This window comes from Neurospora tetraspora (assembly GCF_033439725.1).
Source record: "Neurospora tetraspora strain CBS 560.94 chromosome Unknown B0H65scaffold_1, whole genome shotgun sequence".
Lineage (NCBI taxonomy): Eukaryota > Fungi > Ascomycota > Sordariomycetes > Sordariales > Sordariaceae > Neurospora > Neurospora tetraspora.
Genome location: NW_026944383.1, coordinates 6880506 through 6902578, shown reverse-complemented (window position 1 = coordinate 6902578; position 22073 = coordinate 6880506). Strand labels below are relative to the sequence as shown.

General features: G+C 52.4%; 6 protein-coding genes across 6 annotated transcripts; 2 read left to right on the top strand and 4 right to left on the bottom strand.

Moving 5' to 3' along the window:
* Positions 1 to 44: 44 nt before the first annotated feature.
* B0H65DRAFT_564850 (FAD binding domain-containing protein) lies at positions 45 to 2527 on the top strand (the record flags this gene model as incomplete). Its single annotated transcript, XM_062830267.1, has 4 exons — positions 45 to 310; positions 373 to 752; positions 863 to 1897; positions 1963 to 2527. The coding sequence occupies 4 exons, from the start codon at positions 45 to 47 to the stop codon at positions 2265 to 2267; spliced, it is 1986 nt and encodes a 661-aa protein (XP_062687253.1). The 3' UTR covers positions 2268 to 2527.
* Positions 2528 to 3575: 1048 nt separating this feature from the next.
* B0H65DRAFT_61449 (uncharacterized protein) lies at positions 3576 to 6327 on the bottom strand. The gene has a single exon (XM_062831164.1). It carries the CDS (start codon positions 6011 to 6013, stop codon positions 3659 to 3661), a length of 2355 nt encoding a protein of 784 aa, XP_062687252.1. The 5' UTR covers positions 6014 to 6327; the 3' UTR covers positions 3576 to 3658.
* Positions 6328 to 8185: 1858 nt separating this feature from the next.
* B0H65DRAFT_453347 (uncharacterized protein) lies at positions 8186 to 8611 on the bottom strand. Its single transcript, XM_062826143.1, has one exon. It carries the CDS (start codon positions 8603 to 8605, stop codon positions 8255 to 8257), a length of 351 nt encoding a protein of 116 aa, XP_062687251.1. The 5' UTR covers positions 8606 to 8611; the 3' UTR covers positions 8186 to 8254.
* On the top strand, positions 8589 to 11985 carry B0H65DRAFT_486283 (uncharacterized protein). The gene is made up of 2 exons (XM_062827690.1): positions 8589 to 9359; positions 9415 to 11985. The coding sequence occupies exons 1-2, from the start codon at positions 8817 to 8819 to the stop codon at positions 11737 to 11739; spliced, it is 2868 nt and encodes a 955-aa protein (XP_062687250.1). The 5' UTR covers positions 8589 to 8816; the 3' UTR covers positions 11740 to 11985.
* A 3219-nt stretch (positions 11986 to 15204) lies between these two features.
* Positions 15205 to 16609, bottom strand: B0H65DRAFT_61426 (uncharacterized protein). Its single transcript, XM_062831163.1, has 2 exons — positions 15809 to 16609; positions 15205 to 15747 (listed from the first exon to the last, which is right to left on the bottom strand). The coding sequence occupies exons 1-2, from the start codon at positions 16414 to 16416 to the stop codon at positions 15438 to 15440; spliced, it is 918 nt and encodes a 305-aa protein (XP_062687249.1). The 5' UTR covers positions 16417 to 16609; the 3' UTR covers positions 15205 to 15437.
* A 3027-nt stretch (positions 16610 to 19636) lies between these two features.
* Positions 19637 to 21394, bottom strand: B0H65DRAFT_61382 (uncharacterized protein). The gene has a single exon (XM_062831162.1). The coding sequence runs from the start codon at positions 21054 to 21056 to the stop codon at positions 19908 to 19910; it is 1149 nt and encodes a 382-aa protein (XP_062687248.1). The 5' UTR covers positions 21057 to 21394; the 3' UTR covers positions 19637 to 19907.
* Between the last annotated feature and the right edge of the window lie 679 nt (positions 21395 to 22073).

The following is a 22073-nucleotide window of genomic DNA, read 5'->3' as shown; positions in this document are numbered from 1 at the left end:
CAACATCATCCTTGGGACCTTTTGCTTCCCCCGTTAATACAACAATGCCCCCCGGTATTCTCGAACAGCCTGCCGAGGAGCAACAAGGAGGCGACTCGCACATGACCAACGCTGCTAACGACAGCTGTGTCGACCGTCTGACCTTGCTAAGGAGTATGCCGGAACCGCCGGTAGAGTGTCAGGTGTGCGTGGTTGGCGCCGGCCCGGCTGGCCTGATGCTGGCTTGCAATCTCGGCCGTTTCGGTGTCAAGGTGGAAGTGGTGGATGATAGGGCGGATCAGACCCCTGTGGGGAGGCAAGTTCACACGCCGTCATGACAATGGGACGATGGAACAAGAAAGTGTTTTCTGACATTGTGTGCAAAAACAACAGAGCCGACGGTTTGCAACCCAAGACGATCGAGACTTTCCGCCAGATGCGCCTGGCAGACCCTCTACTACAACGCGGCGTTCGAGTGTACGACATTGCTTTCTGGAGGAGTACAACCGACGAACCGCTCCACCGCCTCGGCCGAGAAATCCATTACCCCCCTATAATCGATGTGCTAGACCCGTACATTTTGCTTGTCCACCAGGGCATGGTGGAAAGTCTGTTTATCGAGGACTTGAAGAAGCGCGGCGTTGAAGTGCGGAGAAACACTGCTTTCGACTCGTATAGCGTTTGCGACGGAAATAATGGGCCGCTCCAGGTGAACTGCCTAACAAATGTTACGCAGGATCGCAAGACCATTTTGACGCAATATTTGGTTGGCTGTGGGTGTTACCCCTGAATCCCCCGCTGCCGCTTGCCGCTGCCGACGCTGGCGGCGGCGCTGCCCCTGAAAAGGACTCCGCTTAATGCTAACATTGATTGCGTTGCCTAGGTGACGGTGCGCACTCCAAGGTCAGGAAAAGCATCCCTGATGCCAAGCCCATTGGCCTGTCGCAGCCCTCGCTGTGGGGCGTCCTCGACGGCGAGCTCGATACCGACTTCCCAGACATCTGGTCCAAGACATTGGTTTACTCGCAAGAGCATGGCTCTATTCTGATCATTCCGCGAGAGCGGAACATGACCAGATTCTACATTGAGCTGAAGAGCAGCACCAAGGGTGACAGGAACATGCTCGGCCAGGACTTTGTGATGCAGCGCGCCAAGGAGATCATGGCGCCTTTCAGTGTCAAGTGGAAATACATTGAGTGGTTTGGTAGGTACCAGATCGGCCAGAGAGTTGCGAACCGCTTCCAAGACTCTCATACCCGGGCCTTCTTGGCCGGTGACGCCAGCCACACCCACTCGCCCAAGGCTGCGCAGGGCATGAACACGTCGATGCACGATGCCTGGAATATTGGCTGGAAGCTTAACTTTGCCGCCCGTGGCCTTGCGAAGCCCGCGTTGCTGGAGAGCTACGAAGAGGAGCGGAGGAAGATCGCGTTGGACCTGGTCAACTTCGACTATGAGCACGCCAACCAGATTGCCGGAGGAGATGCTGTCGCTCTGGCTGAAAACTTCAAGACGAACGTTCGCTTCATCTCGGGCATTGGCGCCGAGTACGGCGAGAATGCTATTAACATGGTTGAACCGCAGTCGTGGGTTATGGGTGACGCCAAGCCCGGCTGCTTGCTCCCGCCTGCAAAGGTGACTCGGTACTTGGACTCGAACCCGGTTGATATCCAGCTCGACATTCCTATGCTGGGCCAGTTCCGGATCTACCTGTTGATGTGGGATGTCCATCAGTCGCGCATCTTCCTGGACGGTTTCTGCGCGGCTTTGGCGTCGCCTGATTCTTTGGTCAACCAGCTCTCGGCCGCCACGAACATTTCGTACGCTAAGCAGCCACGTCTACCAGCTCCAGAGGATATCTATCTCCGTCCGGAGCGGTACACTGCCGTTAGTCATTTGTTTACTTTCGGATTGATCAGTAAGTCCACCACCTCTCTCGTTCTCTCAACTCCCCCAAAAAAATTATACTAAAAATGCCCCCAGCCACGATGCCCAAGTCCGAAATCGAAATCACCGACCTCCCCGCCCTCTTCCAAGACAGCCGCTGGACCTTCTACCTCGACGACATCCCCGAGCTCGACACCCGCGGCCAGCTGTGCACCAACAAGTGGCTCGGCAGCCTCGGTCCTGGAGAGGTGGCCATCGTCAACGTCCGTCCCGACGGGTACGTCGGATCCATCGGCAGGTGGGACTCGAGCGTGGACGATGCCGGTGAGGAGGCGGCCAAGTGGCTTGACACTTACTACGATCGGTTTTTGCAGGTGCCTCCTTCTCCTGCGATGGCTTAGGAGGGTGATGCGGGAGAAGAGGATGGTAAGGGTGAGGAGGATGAGGAGGATGATGATGAGGGGGATGAGGAGGAGGAGGAGGTTTTTCTTGATCCGGAGGATGATCCTGAGTGGCAAAGGATTAAAAAAGAGATACAGGAGGAGGTGGGTATGAGTTCCAAGGAGATTGAGAAGAGAACGGTGGAGTTTTCGAAGGAGATAGCGGAGAAGTTGGCAGCGGACTCTGAGAATTGGTCGGAGAGAGAGGGATGGCTGGAAAGGGTGGAGGAATACAAGAGAAGGATAGAAAGGTTGGAAAACGAAATTAAGATGGGTGAGGAAGACGAGAATCGGTGGAGGAGAGTGTTGGGGAATGAAGCGGCGGGAAAGTTTCTACTACTCAAGAGGGCGAGGGAAAAGAAACGGAGAGAGACATGGAGCGATGAGACTAGCGGGGATGACCAAGACGCGGATGACCAAGACGCGGAAAGGAGACAGATCAGAAGACCTCGCGGAGGGAAATCGGACTCGAGGGACTAGGCCTAGGCGGGACAATATTTGGTGTATAGAAGGGCCACGAAAGGCGATGGAGGGAGGCAGGTTTGTTTACTTTCTTACTCATGTTGAAAGAAGGAGCAGGAAGATGGAGGAGGGCAAGACACTGGAAGAGCGTTTTGAGGCGGTTTGTGGAAAATATCCTTCTTCTTCTTGGTTTGGTTGTGGTTGGAGTATTATTTTCGGATCCTTTTTCCGGTGGTGTTCGGTTTGGCGTAGAGGAGTTAGACTTAGTCCCGTTTACGTAACTTGCTTTCTCTGTATGTATGTATTTAACGGTTTGACGAACTCGAAAAGAATTTCAAGAATCTTTTTTTTTTTTAAAAAAAAAAAAAAAAAAAAAAAAAAAAAAAAAGAACTACAAGAGTCATCGATAGAGGGTGTGCTTGGTGACTGTTACTTCACTGTCGTTATGATGTCTTTCTACTATGGGAGAGAGAGTAAGGGTTGTGGTGTCATGTTGCCTAATCCTATCAGCTGACACTTCGCGTACAACAGTTGTAAGGCGAGTAAGCGAGTCAAAGTTGGATGAAATTTATCCCCAAGTTATTTATTGAACAACAGTAAGACTGCAATGTAGGTATCAAAGTAATACAATGTAAGAAGTTATCGCAGAAGAGCAACCCAATCGTACCGACGCCTGCCTTCATACCGTACCTTACCCTACCCAAACTCCTCCCTATGTATGTCATGTCTTGTCTTCTCCGACCAAGTTTTGTCTGTTGTATCCCAACCACAATAATGCCGTTGTCAATGCATGCCCAAAACAAGCGAAAAAGAACAAAAGAAAAGGAAAGACAACAGCCAGGTATCGCAACCGCCCAACATCAACATCAACCCCCCAAAACCAAAAAAAACTAAAACCTAACAACAGTAACCCTCCCCTCCTCATCCTCCCCCAAAACCCATCTCTCATCACCCGCCAAATACCCCCTCCTACCCACCAACTGGCTCCACATCTCATCCGCGAATTGCACTTCCTCATCTCTCCCTCCTTCTCCTCCTCCTTCTCCTCCCTCCCCTCCCTTATGCCCCTTCTTCTTCCTATTCCCCTTCTTCTTCTTCGTTTCTTCTTCTTTGCCCACCACCTTGTTGCCCGTTTCATCATCATCAGGTGCTGCCAGAGACAACCCACCAGGCTCAGGTTTTACACAAACCCTCGCATTCCTCACACAAACCGACACCGTCTCCAACATGAAACAATGCCGTGCCGTGATCCTCACGCCCGCAGCGAAATCGACCATTTCTGCTACGGTCAGGTAGGGGAAATCTTCGTGGCGCCAGCAGGGGGCGAGGCCGGGGAAGCGTTGTTGGTTACTTATGATGCTCAGCAAATCCTGGAGGGATTGTTGGTGGTTTCTGCGGCGGCGGGGGGAGGTTGATAATGTGGTAGATTGTGGTGGTGGGGAGAAAAAATAGGGTTGGGAAGGGGAAGGTGGACGGGAGCGGAGGTGATGTAGGAGGGCTTGCTGATTGGAGGGGATGGAGAAGGAGCGGCGGGAGGAGGAAGGGGAAAGGGGTGGGGAGGGGGGGAGGAGTTGCTGGTCTTGGGTCTGGCGGGTGGGTGAGGATGAGGATGAGGGGGAGGCAGAGGTTAAAGGTGAAGTGAGGGGAGAGGTAGAAGAAGCAGAAGAATGTGCCCGTTGACAAAACGACATATTCACATCCCCATCCGCACCACACTGATCGACCCATATCGGCCCATGAACAGGATCATTGATAGTTGAAGTGAAAAGAGCTTGGTAGTAATGCGCATGAGACGACGGCTCTCGCTCCCTCTCCCAACCCTCCTTAACGGACACCAAAGGGATAGGAACAGCCGGCGTGCAAGGCACGATCGGAATACCCGTGCACTTGACATGGTGAACGCGAGGCGGACTAAGAGAGGAGTGTTGACCTTCGGTCCAACGGTGTTCTTCCTCGATGAAGTAGAGGTTCCTATCATCGAGGGAGAGGTTGCGCAACTGTGGGTTGGCGCGCTGGCGCAGCCCGTAGAAGTCGAGTTCGCGCCAGGCCATGCGACGGATTACTTGGGGGCCGGTCGTAGTGCTGACGGATTCTGGTTCGGGGCTAGCGCTTTTACTTGGTTGCCCGGCTGTTGTGCTCGTCGTGGTCGTGTGGGTTCCTCCTCCGTTCCACAAGCCAGCGGGCATGGAAGTTGTCCGGTTGCCGAGTGGTGGTCGGTTGTATCCTGTTGGATCCTCGGATGGACGGTATGGACTTGGTGAGGAAATGTCCCAGACGGCGAGCTGTTCAATGGGATCATCCTGGTAAAGCGAGCGGTTGGGTTGCCAGAAGTAAACGGCGTAGTGCGTTGCTGTGTGGGCGGAGAAGAAGCGATCGGAGCGATTCATGGGCAGACCGAGGAAGTGTAGCTTCCACTCTGAGCGGAACTGGATGGTCCATGTCCAGGCAGAGGGAGAGGGTGTTCGGATGACGTAGAAAGCAGTGACAAAATGCCGATGGACAACCTCTCTGTCGTTCAACTGGTGGTATGGATGCTCTTCAGCCCATTCGAATATCAGAACTCCCTGGGCAAGACGGACTCGACGAATATGCTTCCGGCGAACATCGAACGGAACGGGGATTTGAGTTCCAGTCGCCGGATCGAAGATGTGGTAAACGTAACCATGGGCCGGATCTGATGATGGAGAATTGGGCCTGTCAAGGACTTCTGCTGGGTAAACCAGCACTCCGTCTTCTTGACTGTACCACCACGCTGGATCGGGGTAGTGAAACTCGGCCGTCTTCTCCTCTAGACGCAGGAAACGGTTCCAAATAGCGACTCCCTTGAAAGAGAATGGAGAGAGTTCGTTACTATCACCTCGGCTTGGCCGAGCCATCTGGAGCTTCTCGACGACACGGGCCGAGCCTCGACGGAGATGGTGATAGCGTCTGGCCACGAGAGCAAATGTTTCGGACCAAGGAGGGAGGTCGCGAGAAGTACATGAAATCTCGACGGCGAGATTGTTGTTGATGTTGGCGAAGTCTGATGAAGCTGATGCTGATGGTAACAAGGCGGCGGCCGAAGCCAGGCGCATCTCACGACATCGCGGAAAATTCCATCGCATCAACAGATACGAGATGTGTTCATCGGTGAAAGCTGCGTGCCATCGTCGAGAGACGGAACGAGAGAGGACGCATGTTCTGGAAGAGAGATAAGAGATGATGAGGAGGAAGAGATCGTGTGGTAGGTCAACGATGTCTCTCATCTTGAAGAATGACTCTCATGGTCTGAGTGTTGAGGATCTTAGGTACCAAGAAACAATGAAATCAATGGCTGAGAGGAGGTTTATAAACACAGCCTGTGCTGACATTGATAAAAAGGTCATGGTGTGATTACGTTTGTGATGGCATCCTACCAAGAGGCTAGCAAATATAAGTGTATCATTGAGAGAGGGGTTGCTACCGTTGCTGGGGGCTGCCCGGACCACTAACGGACGAACAGGGACGAACACGGCAAAGAAGACCACTAGAACCACTGAGGACTCGAGAAAGGGATCTTTTGCATATCACGTAACGACAATGCAAGCCGTTCTTGGCATTCAGGTTCGGCTTTTGTTTTGTTGTGAAGAGACGTGCCTTTGTTTGTGGTGTTTCTTTGTATCAATTGTTGATGTTACTGTTGTCTAGTATTGAACAAAAGATGTGGGAATCTGGCAGTGGCCTACAGGTAGTTACAAGTACCATATTAATGGGAAACGAGTAAAGACTCACAGTGTTTGGGAGTGTGTCTCATTCCCTGAGTTCTGTGTGCTGATTTTGTCCCATCATGTGAACTGATGATGTTATTATCGCGGATCTCGCCGTCTTACGTCTCCACGTCTGTGACTAAGACGTATGTTTTCTGACGGTCTCGACTCTCGAACAGGTGGAGAGCAAAAGAGATTTCTCGGGAACGATTATCCAGTCAAACCACCACACGGACCGTTGTGGCTTTCCATCTTTTTGTCGATCTTGAACCGAATAGAGATCGCCAAGAAGCCAAGACCGTGGCGTGTAGCCCTACGAGATCCCAATAAGATCGGCAGAGCTATCGTTTTGATTTTGATATCGTCATCCCTTCTGCTTTTTCAGGCACGAGTTGAAACAATGGGATCAATGATGGAGAAAAGTGGTTGATTGGCGGCTTGGTTGGATGAAGAGGAGATGGCCTACCTGGACCACCTTAACTACACTGAGAATAGAAAACCATGGTGGGGTAACGACTTCCACACGTTACAGAGTGCACGACAAGCTCCAGATCCCTACGTGCATGAGAGTGCATTGGAATTGGGTCTGTAGGGCAGGGATTTTTTGGGCGGGGAAATGGGTCTTTTGTAGGGCTATTTCACCGCCGAGTTGATGGGGAGACCGGAAGAGCAACCAGGATGCCCGGTATGTTTTGTCCAAGATAGAATCAGATGGGTTCGTGGCAGACGTGGGAATATCAGATAGACAGCTTGTTTGCCCAGTACAATCGTATTGCCGGGTCTTCGAGCGTGTATAGGCCGGCCTAAATAACATCGGATCCTCCAAGTTTGAGATTGTTGACGAGAGTGAGTGTCTCGTTTGCAGTATCCAGGCGGTCGTTTGGAGCATTGTGAGGAATAAGGTATCCTGGAGTTCGATTCCATGCACTGCCAGGCCGACATTCTTTGAATCCTCGATGGACTGCCCCATATCTGGTGTTGTAGGCTTGCTACTCTTCTGATGAAAACAGGGAAGGTGAAACGTGAGTTCAAAACTTCAAATCAGAACAGAATTCGGAACACGCACGTGCCAGCTGGGCTAGGCTGGATTGGGGATCAAAGCCCAGTCAAGTAGTGATGGTCATTTTCTGAAAAAATAACAAAATTTCCGAAATTATCGAAATCCTGAAAATATCGAAATTCCAAACCGAAAAATACGGCTCGTGCACCTTACCACCAAACTGCCCTCACTCGAAGTAGCAGAGTTGGGGAAACAGACAGGAACTGACCTCCATCCCCAACGGGTAGTATTAACTTCATCGACCTTATCAGCTACCTAAGATGAAGAGGTATAATAATGTTTAACAAATTATGTAGGAGACGAATCTTTGAAATTATTTGAACCAAGGAGCCAAAAGAACCTGGACCTGTTTGGCCGATGTCTGTACATCTCTGAGCACTTACACCCTCACGTGCGGAAAGCTTAGCGGAAAACATCATATCTTTTCCCTTACCTTTCCTTACTTTTCCGTTCCTTACCCTTGCCGAGAAATTCCCCCCCATTACTGAGTCAAGCTTTTCTGCTGGAGCACCACTCCCGCGCGCACGGGCCTCATTCCCCTCTCTGATCGTCACATCCACTGGGCGCATCCACTGGCTGACTTGGCACATCCACTGGGCGTCCGACCACTCCCGGTCCCGCCGACCCTTCCTCTTCTCCTCAACCGAACCTCCACCCTCGTCCACCCTTTCGTCGACATCTCTTGGCAAGCCAAGCACCCATCAACTTCCAGCCGAACTTCCAGGCGTTGTCCAGCCCGTCGTTGTCACTGTTCTGTCCACTGTCGCCGGACTGTCCCAGCCTTGGCATATGCAACCCCCAGAGCGCAAGCCTTCTCCGTCACTCAAAGATCTCTTGGCTTTACGATCGATAACCGTCTGTACTCGCGTCAGGGGCATCACCGGCATCACAACCAATTCCACTCCGACGAGTCCGAGTCCGATTGCCCGACATTGAAGGTTGCTGTGGACTGTGGGTTGCGCGCCGGTTAGAGTTACAGGTGTAGCGACAACCAGCCCGGACGCCCCCAGGGCTGCCAGCACCAGAGGCACCACAATCACCACCACCACCATCACCACCGACCAGCACTCAACCCCCCCGTACATATCCCCACGCTCGAATCGAGTGCCCGCCCACCTGCCGCCGACTTGTGCCCGTCGCGCATGCGGGTTCGAGCCCTGCGCTGATTCCCGAATGCGACGGCCTTGAAGGAACTCCTACTCCCGCCTCCTCTCCATCTTCACGACAACAACCCACATCCCGTCCTCGACCCTACACGCATAGATGGGCCCCTTCTCGAGCGCCTCCGACCGCAACAGTGCCGCCGCCACCGCCGCTCCTGCAACTGCGACGCCATCCCCCCAATCCAAAACACCATCTGCCGCCGCGTCCGACGACTCCACGACCAGCAAAAAGTTCCTGAAGCGCCTCAACATCCTCCCTCTCCGATCACGCACCCGCAATATCGCCGACTTCCATATCCGACCCGACGATCCTCATCGCAAATACAGTGCCGGCGACCATGTGCAGGGCGCCGTGGTCCTGACCGTCGTCAAGCCCGTCCGCATCACGCACCTGACCGTCTTGCTGCACGGCTACGTACGTGTCTACAAGGGACCCAGCGCCCAAAACAACGAGCCCGTCCGAAGCCCAGCCGAGATCCAGAACATCAGCAGCCGAGGGGAGCGCAAGAAATACTATAATGGCTATGCGTCGCTGTTTCAGGATGAGCAGGTTCTCAGCTCCGATGGCCGGCTGGAGCCCGGAAGATACGAGTTCAACTTCGATCTACTCTTCCCAGCAAATGGTCTCCCCAGCAGCATCGATGTGCGTACTACCAGCTCCGAACCAGACGACATGATTGTCGCTAACTATTGTCCAGTTTGAACGTGGCACGATATCTTACATGATCACAGCAACACTAACGCGCCCGACCTCGGTAACCCCAACGACTAGCTGTGAACGCAAAATCTACTTGGTGGAAAAGCTGGATGTTGGACCGCTTGCTCCTCCCAAGGCCCAGACTGTGGACCTCCGACCCATTTCGAAACGAAGCAAGAAGAAACGACCAGCCGGTGGAGATAGGCGCTCCGTGATATCGTCAGAACGGCTGTCTGCTGATGTACCAGAACCATTGTCTGACGCAGATTCGGCAAGGATAAACGACACATCGACCGAAGGATCTCTTTCAGTAGTTGGTGATGACGTTGGTCCAGAAGCCTTTAGCCAAACTCCGCGGAGTGTCTCACACAGTGAGGTGCGAAGTCTCAGTGGTGATAGCGCCGCGAGTCTTAGCACGCACCCGAGCAGAGCACATAGCGAGACAAACCAGCTGGCCATCGCGGGGTCCGCGATGACAGGAAAGCGGATATCATTTGCCGACGAACGGACCATCACGATGACAGTTGAAGTGCTTAAAGGTGGATGCTTACCCGGCGACGTGATACCCGTCAAGGTATCCGTTAATCACATTAAGAGGATCAAAAGCATGCATGGTGTTATAGTAACGCTGTTCAGACAAGGGCGCATCGACTCGTCCCCGCTTCAGCTTTCCAAGCAAGATTGGAAAAAGTCGGAATCAGACGACTATTATTACCCCAAATCCAGGACGGGTCTCAGCGGCCTTTCCCTGTCGTCTGCGGGTTCCTGCAGCATGTTTCGAAAGGATCTATCACAAGCATTTGCGCCTCTCATTACAGATCCGGTGACCTACTCTGCCACCCTGACGGCATCAGTACGAGTACCAGAGGACTCTTTCCCCACCATCAAGGGTGTGCCTGGGGAAATGATCAGTTTCAAGTACTTCGTCGAAGTCATCGTGGACTTGGGCGGCAAACTCGCCAATCATCTACAGGGTGGTGCCTCTTCGGCCTCACGGGTGGGTGCCACTGGTGTGGTAGGGAATCCTTTCGAGAATGTTGGCACACTGCCATCGTGGGGGGCGACAGGGAGCACAAGTATCCTGGACACAGATCGCCTCAAAAGGATACAAGGAGTCATTCCGGGATACTACGAGGTCATCGTCGGTACAACCGACAGCAATCGGTTACGAGGAAAGGGTCCGCAAAGGCCCAGCCTTACACTTACATCATCTGTCACCGTCGGCCCCAGCTACGTGGAGAATGAGTACAACGAAAAGGGCGGTTGGCCGAACAGCATGCACGACGATGACGGATATGGTCCCGAGTCTGCAAACCCGGATGATGACTATGCGTCGTACCCTCCACAAACGACTCACCCACACGATTATGTCCATCAACCACCATATTGGAATTACGTTCCCGACTCATCACAGCATGAGCAAGAGATACCCGCACCTCACTATATACCACCGCCCAACTTACCTGGTGAGAATAGTCTCACGGAAAAGGAGCGCATCAGACGTGCCGAACAACGCTTACTGCCCAGTCAACCACCAATAGCGGCAGCATCATCATCGTCCTCTGCCGCCGTGCCCTCACCATCCGCCTCCAATCACGCCGTGGACTCGTCCCTACTACTAAACGGGGACAACATCTACGATGCAGAAGACGACGTACCAACCCCAGCCGCCACACCCGCAACAGCACCACCATTTGACCACGCTCTCGCTCCGGAATACACACCCACACCAGCAGAAGACCTACCATCCGCGCCAACCCTTGAAGAGCTCGACCGACCACCACCAATATCCAGAGGACCCTCTCACCACCCTCTAAGCGCCACCGAAGACAAACAGGAGCTCGAACGGAGAAGGCTGTTGGCCGAGGCCAGCGCACCGCCCGAGTTCCCAGAGGACTACATTCCCGACGAAGGCGGAGGACCCGTAACCCCAGCGGGGCCCTCGGGATCAGGAGCAGGACCTTCCGCGCCACCCTCAGCCCCACCCGCAGCCTTTGAACCCTCAGCTCCCGTGTTTTTCGAGGACGATGAAGACTACCACGGCGGTGGATATACCGCCGGTGGCCCCAGCTTTCCTAGCGGCAGCGGCGGTCACGAAGAAGAAACTGTGCCGGAGTATACGTACAATAATCACCGCTCTGGGTCCGTGGGTACGGTAACGGTTGTTGGTGGTCCGTCGTCACCAGCACCAGCACCTGCATCGGCATTGTTCTCGGCCTCGGGCTCAGGACACGCGCACGATCCATTACGGGAACAGGAGCAGCAAGCAAGGTCGGATTCTTCGAGTCCGCCTCCAATTGAGTATCTGCCGCGGTACGAGCGATGAGCGATGATGGGTCATTGGTGGGTGGCGGCTTTGAACGGAAGAGATTTTGGGTACGACTTTTTGTTGGTTGGTTCATGTCACGGCTTATAGGCGATTTGCTTTTAATATATACCTTGTATACCTTCTTTGACATCTATGGCTTGGCTTGGCTTGGCCGAGGAGTCTTGGACGAATGTGATAGAAGTCCATATGATGGAACAAGACCACTTAGGAGCATATATATATATATATATATATATATATATACATTACAAAGAGGATGGAAGCGTCGTGTACCCGATAAGGGGCTGAGATAGTAGCAGTGTTTGTGTACTCACACTTCTAAACCTTTTGAATAACCATCTTATCTTTATATTTTTGAACTACTGGGGATAAGATGTTATATACCTATGTATGTGATATGTAGGTTGATGCCAGGTTGGGAAGTGTAGTCGTATAGGTAAGGTCTGAAGAGACGATTAATAGCGGGTGAAGAGAAGGTGAAGAGAAGGTGAAGAAAAGGTGAAGAAAAGGTGAAAACACGGTCCCGTTATAGGTACCGTAGCCGGCTACTGACGGGCACCTACTACTGTATCCGGAAAGCTGACGACTGAATAGGGGCTCTGTATAAGTGTAGTAATAGCTATAGGTATCTCTCGGGCGTCAGTTTCATACGCTACTTACTCAGAAGCGGCGAGCTGGTGGTCTCTATTAGTAGTTGGAGTTGTCCTAGGACTAGCTAGGTAGGTAGCTGCTTATGGCTTGGTCGAAGGAGCGTTGTATCCTTCAAAGAACCCTTCTGAGATATGCAAGGACGGGGTTGCTAGGACAAAAGTTCGCTCTGGTGGACACGGGATCCATCATGGGTTCTTGCCAAACTGAGAAGAGTTCGGGTGGCTTGTCGTCTGAACCGAGTGGCTCTTTCCATCAACTGCTCGGTATCCCCAATTCAGTGAGGAACGCCCCTTCCGATTGGGATCACGAGCTAATCAACGCAATGTGCTCGTCAAGCTCTTTCTGCGATCATATTGTATGCTTATGATTGACAGGCATCTCGGAACGCAAAATGAGTGCACAATGGCACCCACGCACCCACGACAGGTCTGCAGCTGCCGCCGCAGGGGTACCGCCCTCCGAACCCGTGCAGCTGCCGCCGCTGAATTGCTGCGAAGTGTAGAGGTACGACAAGTAGGTGTCGACTATATACATATGTGGAGAGCACCTCAGGTCGGCAACACACGCACGGAAGCAAGCGGTGGCAGACGGCATAGCGCCACGATACGATTATTGTGAGGTGTGCGACCAGCACTTTGCCGCTGGCAGCACCGAAAGAGAGTTCAACAGGCACCTCGGCTCCAAGAAGCATACCGACAATGCGAGGGATGGGGAGGGCAGCGCCAGAACCTCATCTCACAGAGGAAGAAATCCAAAAAAAATTGTCGACGAGGAGGAGGCGCTGGTCGACAAGCTGCATGACAAGGCCGCTTGGCAGATCTTCCTTTATCACCGCCATTGCCCGTCAAGAGAAGCCTCGGTATATGTCATAATATCGGGTTGGGATATAATTTCAATGACCAGTACTAATGAAACTATATAATTAGATCATCAAGTCCGTTTAGCCTACCCTCGATCCCTATTCCACTCAGTGGAGGGATGCAGGCACCGTATTGATGAGGACACAAAAGAATAGTAAAAATTACATTATCAAGATAATAAAAGTTAGTATATATCCAACTATCTATAAATGTTGTTATGTCGCAATGTTGCTAACGATAATGCATCTATAGAACCTCATCCTTAATGTCGTCAAAAACGACACCAAGTTCGAGGGCCTCTTGCGGCCCGGAGTTTACTCCGAGGACGAAGAGCTTCGGTAACAAACGGACAAGCTCTTCAGCGTCCAACACTTCGAAAAGGTTTGGACCTGGATGCGTGGCCGCATCGACTTCGACAGGTCGGCGCCCCTCGGCCAACTATATGTCAAGAGTAAGTATACTAATTATAACGTTAGTATGCCAGCGACATGTACCACCATCATCATCTTGGGCAGGGCCGTGCTTGGTTGTTCTTTGTTTTGTTTCTTTTTTGCCTTTCTTTTTTTTCTGATGGCACAACATGGCACTCTGGCCGCTACGCAGCCGACCATGAGAACGACCTCGAAAACGGCCAATATTACAACCACGCAGCCTCCACAGTCTGGCGGCATATTAACAGCTTCACCTGACTCCCCTCGCCGTCTCGCCCGTTACCAACGCTGTATTTGTAACCCAACAGCCCATTTCAGAGCAACCACCCTCCAAAGGTATTGGTCGAGGCCAGCACACGTGCATCATCCAAGACCGTCGCCAACAATACCAGTGAAGACGAAGACGCCGAAGACCAAAGTGGTGGAGAAGGTGGCGGTGGGAAGAAGAGGAAGAGCAAGAAAGAGGGAAGCCAAGCGAAAAGGAGAAAGATAGTCATCGACGACTCCTCTGAGGAGGATATGGAGGATGAGACCACATAGTGGTCTTCACATCACACCCGCACGCCCTTACCGCTCGCCTTCTTTCTTAACTATCCTCTTCGATGCTATCTTTGGAGTTTGGGCTACCAAGAATGCGGCTTCAGACTGCAACAAAGAATCAGCTCAGAAGCTAAACGCCGTCAGCCGCGGAGATGTACCTCCCAACCCAATACGAGAGAGGGACATTCTCTAGCGATGCAACCAGCAACGGCGCAGGGAGCATACGCAAAGACAAATGGTACGAAGTGAAAATGTCTATTCACAAAGACGTCGAGGTGTTGTCAACAGCCAGATTGGCTTTGTTTCTTGGCTTGACGGCTTTCTCTTTCTTGACCTTAGGAGTAGGCATCGTGATTATTGTCTCGGCCAGAGATCATGCGACTGCGCGGATATTTGGTCTTGCAACTCGCTGTTAATTTCGCACGGGTCATTGCGGACGAAGCTCAGTTCCTGCGCAATGCCGAGAGCGCCTCGTGGCGGTGGAAAACGTAAGTCAAGCTTGTCGGTTTCCTGCTTTTCACAGGACTTTCTTGTCGACGTGACAGTGAACTGACGCAGACTAGACAAATGGACCCCAACACCCCCTCGCGCCCCCGCGGTCGCCCGCCTTCGGCCGCAACCGTTGAGCGCCGCGACGCCCGCCGCCGTAGGGTGGTCGCGGTTGCTGCTGCCCGGCGTGACGCGTACGCCGCCGTAGGGTGGTCGCGGTTGCTGCTGCCCGGCGTGACGCGTACGCCGCCGTCGTAAGTCTCCCTGTCCTCTATGCGTCCGTCTTTGTCCTTATTCTGTGTAGTGTTGAAAGACAGGATTCTAACTGAGTTTAGCGCGGACGTTGCGGCTTTTGCCGACACCGGTTACTTTGACCAAGAAAACCCCTCGATAACCCTCCGGTAACCCTCCTGCAACCCCTCGGAAAAATCCCAGAAACATCAAAGGAACAATGTCAACTTACCGTTGGCGGCGCGGACCTTCTGGCGCTTGGGGCGACCACCCGTATCCATACCGAAAGATCCATCCTCAAGATCGCTTCGGGTGTCAAGATGGATCGCAAGGCACGAAAGGACATCGCTAAGAACGCCGCCAAGTTCAGTGTGGATCTGGCCCCACGCTTGGACATGCGCACGCTCAGTGCATACCTCGACGACTTGGATGAGCAGTGGCAGCCGGCAGTAATGACAGTGCCGTTCACTGATACCAAACGCTTCCCGCTTTTCTACCGGCCTGGACGCACTTCTGATTTTATCAGCGCAGCGGGGGAAATGGTCGATCGCATTGCCAAGCTGATGCCGAGGACGATTCGATGAGAGTCCTTATAGTGCCTTCTCATAGCATCTCTGTCCTTGAAAGGACCCTGATAGTCGCAAAGCTCGCCATTGTTTTCTGCGAAGCGACAAAAACGTTCGCCGCCCGCCTCCGTGCGTTGGAGGAGGAGAACCGCCTCCTTCGGGAGCGGTCCGCTCGCATCAACACTGCTTATCGTCGTGGAGTGCCTTGGTAATGGCCGCCTTAATGTTAGTCCACAAGTTTGTGGCGTCAGCGGGTTTCTCGGGAATGTTGGCGATGAACCGGAGACAATTACGCAATTCGTGGTTCTTCTTGAAGAAGTATACGGCATATTCCTTCAGCTCGTAGTTCTGCTTCTTCAACTCGCGGTTCTCCGCCTCTACGCCGGTCAAACGGTTCAGGGTATCGCCCATGGTTTCCGTAAGTCTGTCCAGGTCTTCCCTCACACTACCGAGTTTATCCAGTTCCTCTCTCATGGCGAGTATTTGGGCGTTAAAGTTCGCAGCCATCCCGTCTACTGTAGTATGTAGGTCGCCTCTCGCCGACGTCTTGTGTCTTTTGGCGTCGCTCCTGGATCCTGCCCCGGCCACGTCGGCCTCCAGTCCGCGGCCATTCTGGATGAGTTGTAGGGATGGTCGAAACTGTGGCTGCAACTTCTGGGCGAACTGATCCTGAATGTCCTTCAGTTCCTTGAAGTAAGTGTCTAATGAACCGGTTGTGCGCAGGTAAACGGCTATAACGCCGTAGGCTCTCAGGGTCAGACCATCCCGGACAATTGGGTTTCTAATATGCGCCGGCCTGTTGGAGTTGTACAGCTTCCGCAGCGTGGGCGGCTGCCTCGGTGGCCTTGGAGCAGTTCGAGTAGATGATTTCGGGGTGGCCCGCGCCCCTAAGCGGCGCACTAACATGAGCAATCTGCAAGGGCACAGTATGGGAGGGTCGAAGGCCAAGCTAAGATTCCATCTATGACAGAAGATTTCAGATGGGGAGAAGAAAAGAGGAGGAGAACTAGATACAAGCGTGCAAACCCAAATAAATACCCTGGTCGCACAAGCGATAGCGGGACCCACATGTGGGTCGCTGACTGCCAGCGCCGTCACACAATCTCGGGGCCGCCAGCTTCGGCTGGCGAGCTAGCCGCTTTCCTGTTCCCCATCTGCTGTTCCTATTGATATTTGAGTGGTGTCTTGGGTTTCTTCCTTCCGTCTATAGTCGTTGGGGGTTATGGGGATGAGTAACTGAAAGCAAAAAAAAAAAAAAAAAAAAAAAACCCACAAAGATATTCTAAGTCCTGTGGATCCCATCTTGGTCTTGGAAATTGGCCTCGTAGTGTTTCCTCTGTTTAGTTCAAAGTAAAGGGCATTTACGACCCCGTATTCAAGAAAAACGCGAATTCCGACTGAATACACTTTAGTATTCGGCATGTGGAAGAACATGGGTAGTAGGCTACCTTTCGGGCTCGGAGTCAAGGATTGCTTCAAGGGGCGGCTAGCGAGGTATTTTTCCAAGGCCATACCCACGGCATGGCTAGGGTGAGCCGGATCCGACCACTCGCCATATGGCATCTTGTCGTAGTCGGGGTAGAAGAGCTTGTTCGCTAGATCGAACATGCCCCTGCACATCCTCAACTGTTGAAGCAGCCGGAAAGTCGGGATCCCCGTAGCTTGTAGCTAAGCCAAGGCCGAGATGCGGCCAGAAGGTGCAAAACGGTTGAGCCAATTACCCTTTGCATCCATCCTGGTTTTGGAGCTCCATCATTGTCGGCGGGAGCTGTTGAACATCGCCAGCAAGTATGATCGGCCTCAGGGTAATGCCCCAGATCGAGCAGAGGTCGGCCTTGTGCATACAGCCTGCCTCGTCTACGGCGATAACCTTGGCTCTAGCCCAAACTTCGTGGAACCATAGCGACTATCTCGATGTAGTCAACGCCCTCCTATTCATCGAGGAGGTCGAAAGGCACCACAGAAACGGTCGCAGCTGGACAGGAGGTTGACGATGGCCTCATGAAGAAACGCGATGATGAGAACAAAAGTGAGGCCAGTAGAGGGCAAGTATCCAAATCGAAGAAGAGATCTCTTCAACAGGAAAAACATGTGTTACAAAAAACATATCTACCGTCAAGCAAAGAAACCAAGAACGTCTTTTTCATCTGAACTCGGCGCTATGTAAAAACTGAAACCGGATTTTTCATCTCTTCTCCCATTGCCAAACACGCTTTTGACCTAATGACCAGAACATCACGGTTGAGAAAGAATAAGTGCCTTCTGAAGATTACTAGCAGAGCGAGAGCTTAGGAGTTTCTCGATGCGGATCAAGGACGATGTAATCCGGACATCAATCAGTTCGGCTTTGGTCAAAAACCAGCGTAAGACAGCGCATAAACAACGTAGTACCGAAAGGCCTTTCGAGTGTCCAGAACCTGACTGCGACAAGACCTTTAAAATGAAGGACGCTTATACCAACCATATAAAGCAAGTACACAGTACCGAAAGGCCTTTCAAGTGTCCGGATCCCGGCTGCGACAAGGCCAACAACACTCCCATATCTTTTACTCAACCGGTCTACGATTTACTCAAAGTCAATATCGCGGATGATGACCTGTCAAATTCGGTTCCATACTTCTCGCTTGCCCAAACCATTTCTTCTGTCCATTTCATGGGGTCCAAGTATTCCTGAAGCTCCCAAAACTGGTGCCACATTTCGTACTAAGGGGCATACGTAAGAAACTATTCGACGGTGACGTTGATGGGGGTACTATTGAGTAGGGAGCGGTGCTTGAAGTGGACGTAGCGCAGCATAGCTTGGTATGTACAAAGCTCGTTTAGGAAATCGAATTCCTATCGAAAAATGAACTTGCGAATCTAGTTGATTGCTTGGCCGGGAACGTTTTCGAATTTGACTTCGAATATTGGTATAAGAACCTTGGGGATGTCCTAGTCCTCATCTCAATGATCAAACTGACGATGTCTCACTCGGTGAACCGACTTTACTCTGATCAGAGTGACAGACTTTACTCTGATCAGAGTGGAAGGGGGGGAGTCGAGAATCTAACTTACGGTCGTAGTCGCAGTGCTGATGGAGCATTTGGGTACTTTCGTAACCCAGTAGCGAGGCCGCATCGCCCTTATCGTACCGTGATTCAACGTTCCATTTGCATGCCAAGGTCTGTCCTAGGATCCTCTGTTCAAGTGCCTTCTCCAGGCTGAGGTCGGGGTATCCCTGAAATGGCCTGGGTTCGCGCTGGGTGACGCTATATGTGGCGCTTGTGGGCTGTTCCGGAATCCCCTCGACATACTCGCGGACATTGTTGAGGTTGTGATATCCGGCATGAGGCGGATAGTGGTTGATAACCAAACTCGCGTTGCCGATTTTCGGAGTGTCACTATTCCATTTATCCTTGCATTGGTACCATTCCAGTTCGGGATGTGGCAGGCGCTGGAGGAGCCCGATATCAGGCTTGTCGATGGTTGCGTAAGGGGTGGGATCGTTGGTGTTACCGATCACATTACCGCTGAGCACTGCGGTATTGGCTTTGGCCTTGCCCCCGGCTTGAGGGAGATGGGGGAGGGTGTTTTGTCGGGCGATGGAGGTGTTTGTAGTAGCGATAGAGGCGTTCTCGGTGCTGCGAAAGGTGCTGCGAAAGGTGCTGCGAAAGGTGCTGCGAAAGGTGCTGCTTCTGTCGGTATCGTCGGGTTGTCGTCTTCAGTTAGACACCAAGCAAAGGGTAAGAAAATAAGCCACACTCTGGCCGGTCTGCCACTGTGCTAGATGACGAAAACCAGACTCGCTCCGGAGGCGGAAGCATCTCCTTGGTGGAGTGCATGAAGTCGGACGCTTGAATGGTGGTTGGACACTCGGTGATATCAGCCTAAATAAAACAGGAAATGACACAATGACAGATACATCTTGGAAGGAACTTGTACGAAATCCTGTTGCTGAAAATTTCTTGTTTGTCCTGAGATGTTTTGTTCAAGGAAAGAACGAGTGTCCTCTCCGCGTTCTTGCCTCCGTTATTCACCGTCCAAGCCAGGGTTAGGGTAGGAGATTGAGTATTTTGTCATGCTTGTGGTAAAGGAGACAGACAGTCTTCGCATATTGGCACGTTCTGTGTGCAGCAGGGAATTTGTGGGGTTTTGTCCAGATGAATGAAGACTGACGCTATTGGTTGAGACTACCTCTAAATAGTAAATACAGAAGGATTCAAGTAGTGATGCTTAAATTCTGAAATAATTCCATGTTTGTTGACTTTGGAAGTCGGAAAGGCAACTCACTATCATTGTGACCTTGAATGGAGGTATGTTTGGATTATGTGCCACGCTTTTGAGTTAGCGCTCTTAAGAAATGTGTTCATGAACTTAGTTCACTTCTTCAAAGAAAAGTATCGAGAAGCTCAACCTCCTTAAACAAGTACCGTACTAGCCTCCGGCCCGTCCCCACCCATCCTCTCCTTCCCCTCCATCCCCTTCTCTCTCCCCTCATAAAACGTATCCAAGTCCTTCACCACCTTCCTCCCCTTAAACTGGCTCATAATCGTCACATTCTTCGCCCTCAACCTAGTCTGATACCAAAGCGGGAACGCCGCCAGCCCGCTCATGATGTTACCCGTCTTGGGAACCACCACCTGTCCACTCTCGCCCGTCAACACCTTCCTGACCACCGCCTCCGCCACCGTCGCCGGCTCCAGCGGCGGCACCATGAACGGCGAATCGTTCTGGTACCCCTCAAACAGCGGCGTCTTGGTGTATCCCTGGTTAACCACAATCGTCCGCACCTTGGGCGCCTTATAAGTACTCTTCAATTCTGCCGTCAAGCCCTGGTGGAACGACAGCGCCGCGGCCTTGGACGCCGCGTAATCCACCATGTTCGGCACGCACACCCAGCTGGCGAAGCTGGCCACCGTCACCACCATGCCATGGTCGCGCTTGATCATGTACGGCAGGAACTCCTGCGCGGTGTAGTAGTGCGCGAAAAGGTTGACGTCGAAGGTAAACCGCAGGTCTTTTTCCGTAGTCTCCAGCACCGTGCGGCCCTGGACTACGCCCGCGTTGTTTATCAGCACCGTCGGGTCGCCGACCTTCTTGCGGACTTCTTGGGCGACGGAGGCGACGTTGGCTCGGTTGGTCAGGTCGCACTTGAAGTAGTGCACGTTTGGGCCGGCGTTAAAGGTTAAGGGCTGGATGTCGAGAACGACAACGCGCACGCCCTTCTCGGCGAAGAGTTTGACCATCTCCCCGCCGATGCCACCGGCGCCGCCGGTGATGAGGACGATCTCGCGCGCCCAGTCGTAGGTATCGGAGACGCCGTTGTTGAGGACGCGTCTGTTCAGGTAGCGGTTGGCGACGCCGATGAGGGAGAGGATGAGGAGGGTCTTGAGGCGCTTGAAGGCTGTCGGGTGCAGGATGGAAAGGTCTTGGCCGCGCTTGGTGTACTTTGCCGCGAGGAAGAGGGGGAGGAGGAGTTTGGCGTTGAAGGCGGTCTTGCCGATTAGAGAGATGAGGGTGTCGCCCTTGAAGCCCTCGCGGGGGAGGAGGCCGTTGTGGAAAGGCATGGTGGTGGTTGTGGTCGTGTCTGATTGGAGTCAAGGGTAGGTAAACGGAGAGCCTGAAGAGAAGGAAGTCAGAAGGAGAACAAGTTCACCACCAGTAACCAAACCTGAAGTGAAAGTGAAAGGCATGTCGTCCCCTTTATTGGAAATGGGGTGTCGTCAATCGTCTTCCCCAACTGCCAAGAGCCTCATAGGGTTGCATGCCATGGCTTCCCCCCGCATCATTGACACGATCTTGGCCCGCATCTGCGCAAGCTACCGAGGTCTGAAGTCCGAGGTCTGGATGGTGTGGATGTGACTTTGTGATGTGACAGTGAGGGGAAGATGTTTTGGCGAAACCGGTAACACGCCATGGTAAGATTGGTAACCCGCCATGGTAATTTTCATCCAACTCTTCAAGTCTGAACTGCGATAACACCACCAAAATGAAAGCTGAAACCGTATTTTTTGCTCGGGTTGTTTCGAATTCGAATGGGCTCTGCCGCAGTCTGCTTGTATGTGACGCTCCTTCAAATTTCTGTGTCGTGTTGGAGGTCAAAAGATGCTGAGATTTAATAACTGACTTTTTGACGATATTCATTGTCTTTAATACGAGCTATCATTAGCGGAGCAGACCCATACGCAGTAGGCCTGCTCAACTTTGGTGCAAAAAAGGCGATTTACCATGGCGGGTTACCAATCTTACCATGGCGTGTTACCGATTTCGATGTTTTGGAGAAGGGGAAAGCCTGTTTAGGGAAGGATTGGCGAAGCTAGAGCTCGAAGGGGGTTCTTTGTCCTCGTCTGCCAAGACCTTCCCCAGATTCCTACGCTAGCAGCCCTAGTGTAACTCTCCTCGAACGTCCAAGCTCTTCTGATGAAGCACATCAAATGAGACACTCGAATGAAGCTCTTCGAAATGTGATCCACCGCATAGAAACTGTCCTCATGTGCTCATTGTTTCTTCAGGTTGTTGTAAAGAGGCAAAGAAGCCCTCAACTTGACGTTCAGCTCGTCCCGTTCAAACGCCAAGTCCCCTCC

Coding starts and splice junctions, on each gene's coding strand:
- B0H65DRAFT_61449 (XM_062831164.1), bottom strand. CDS start 6,013: ATGAGAGACATCGTTGACCTACCACACGATCTCTTCCTCCTCATCATC.
- B0H65DRAFT_61426 (XM_062831163.1), bottom strand. CDS start 16,416: ATGTTAGTGCGCCGCTTAGGGGCGCGGGCCACCCCGAAATCATCTACT. Junction 15,748..15,808: donor TTCTTCAAGAAGAACCACGA/ATTGCGTAATTG, acceptor GACGCCACAAAC/TTGTGGACTAACATTAAGGC.
- B0H65DRAFT_61382 (XM_062831162.1), bottom strand. CDS start 21,056: ATGCCTTTCCACAACGGCCTCCTCCCCCGCGAGGGCTTCAAGGGCGAC.
- B0H65DRAFT_486283 (XM_062827690.1), top strand. CDS start 8,817: ATGGGCCCCTTCTCGAGCGCCTCCGACCGCAACAGTGCCGCCGCCACC. Junction 9,360..9,414: donor GTCTCCCCAGCAGCATCGAT/GTGCGTACTACC, acceptor ACTATTGTCCAG/TTTGAACGTGGCACGATATC.
- B0H65DRAFT_453347 (XM_062826143.1), bottom strand. CDS start 8,605: ATGGTGGTGGTGGTGATTGTGGTGCCTCTGGTGCTGGCAGCCCTGGGG.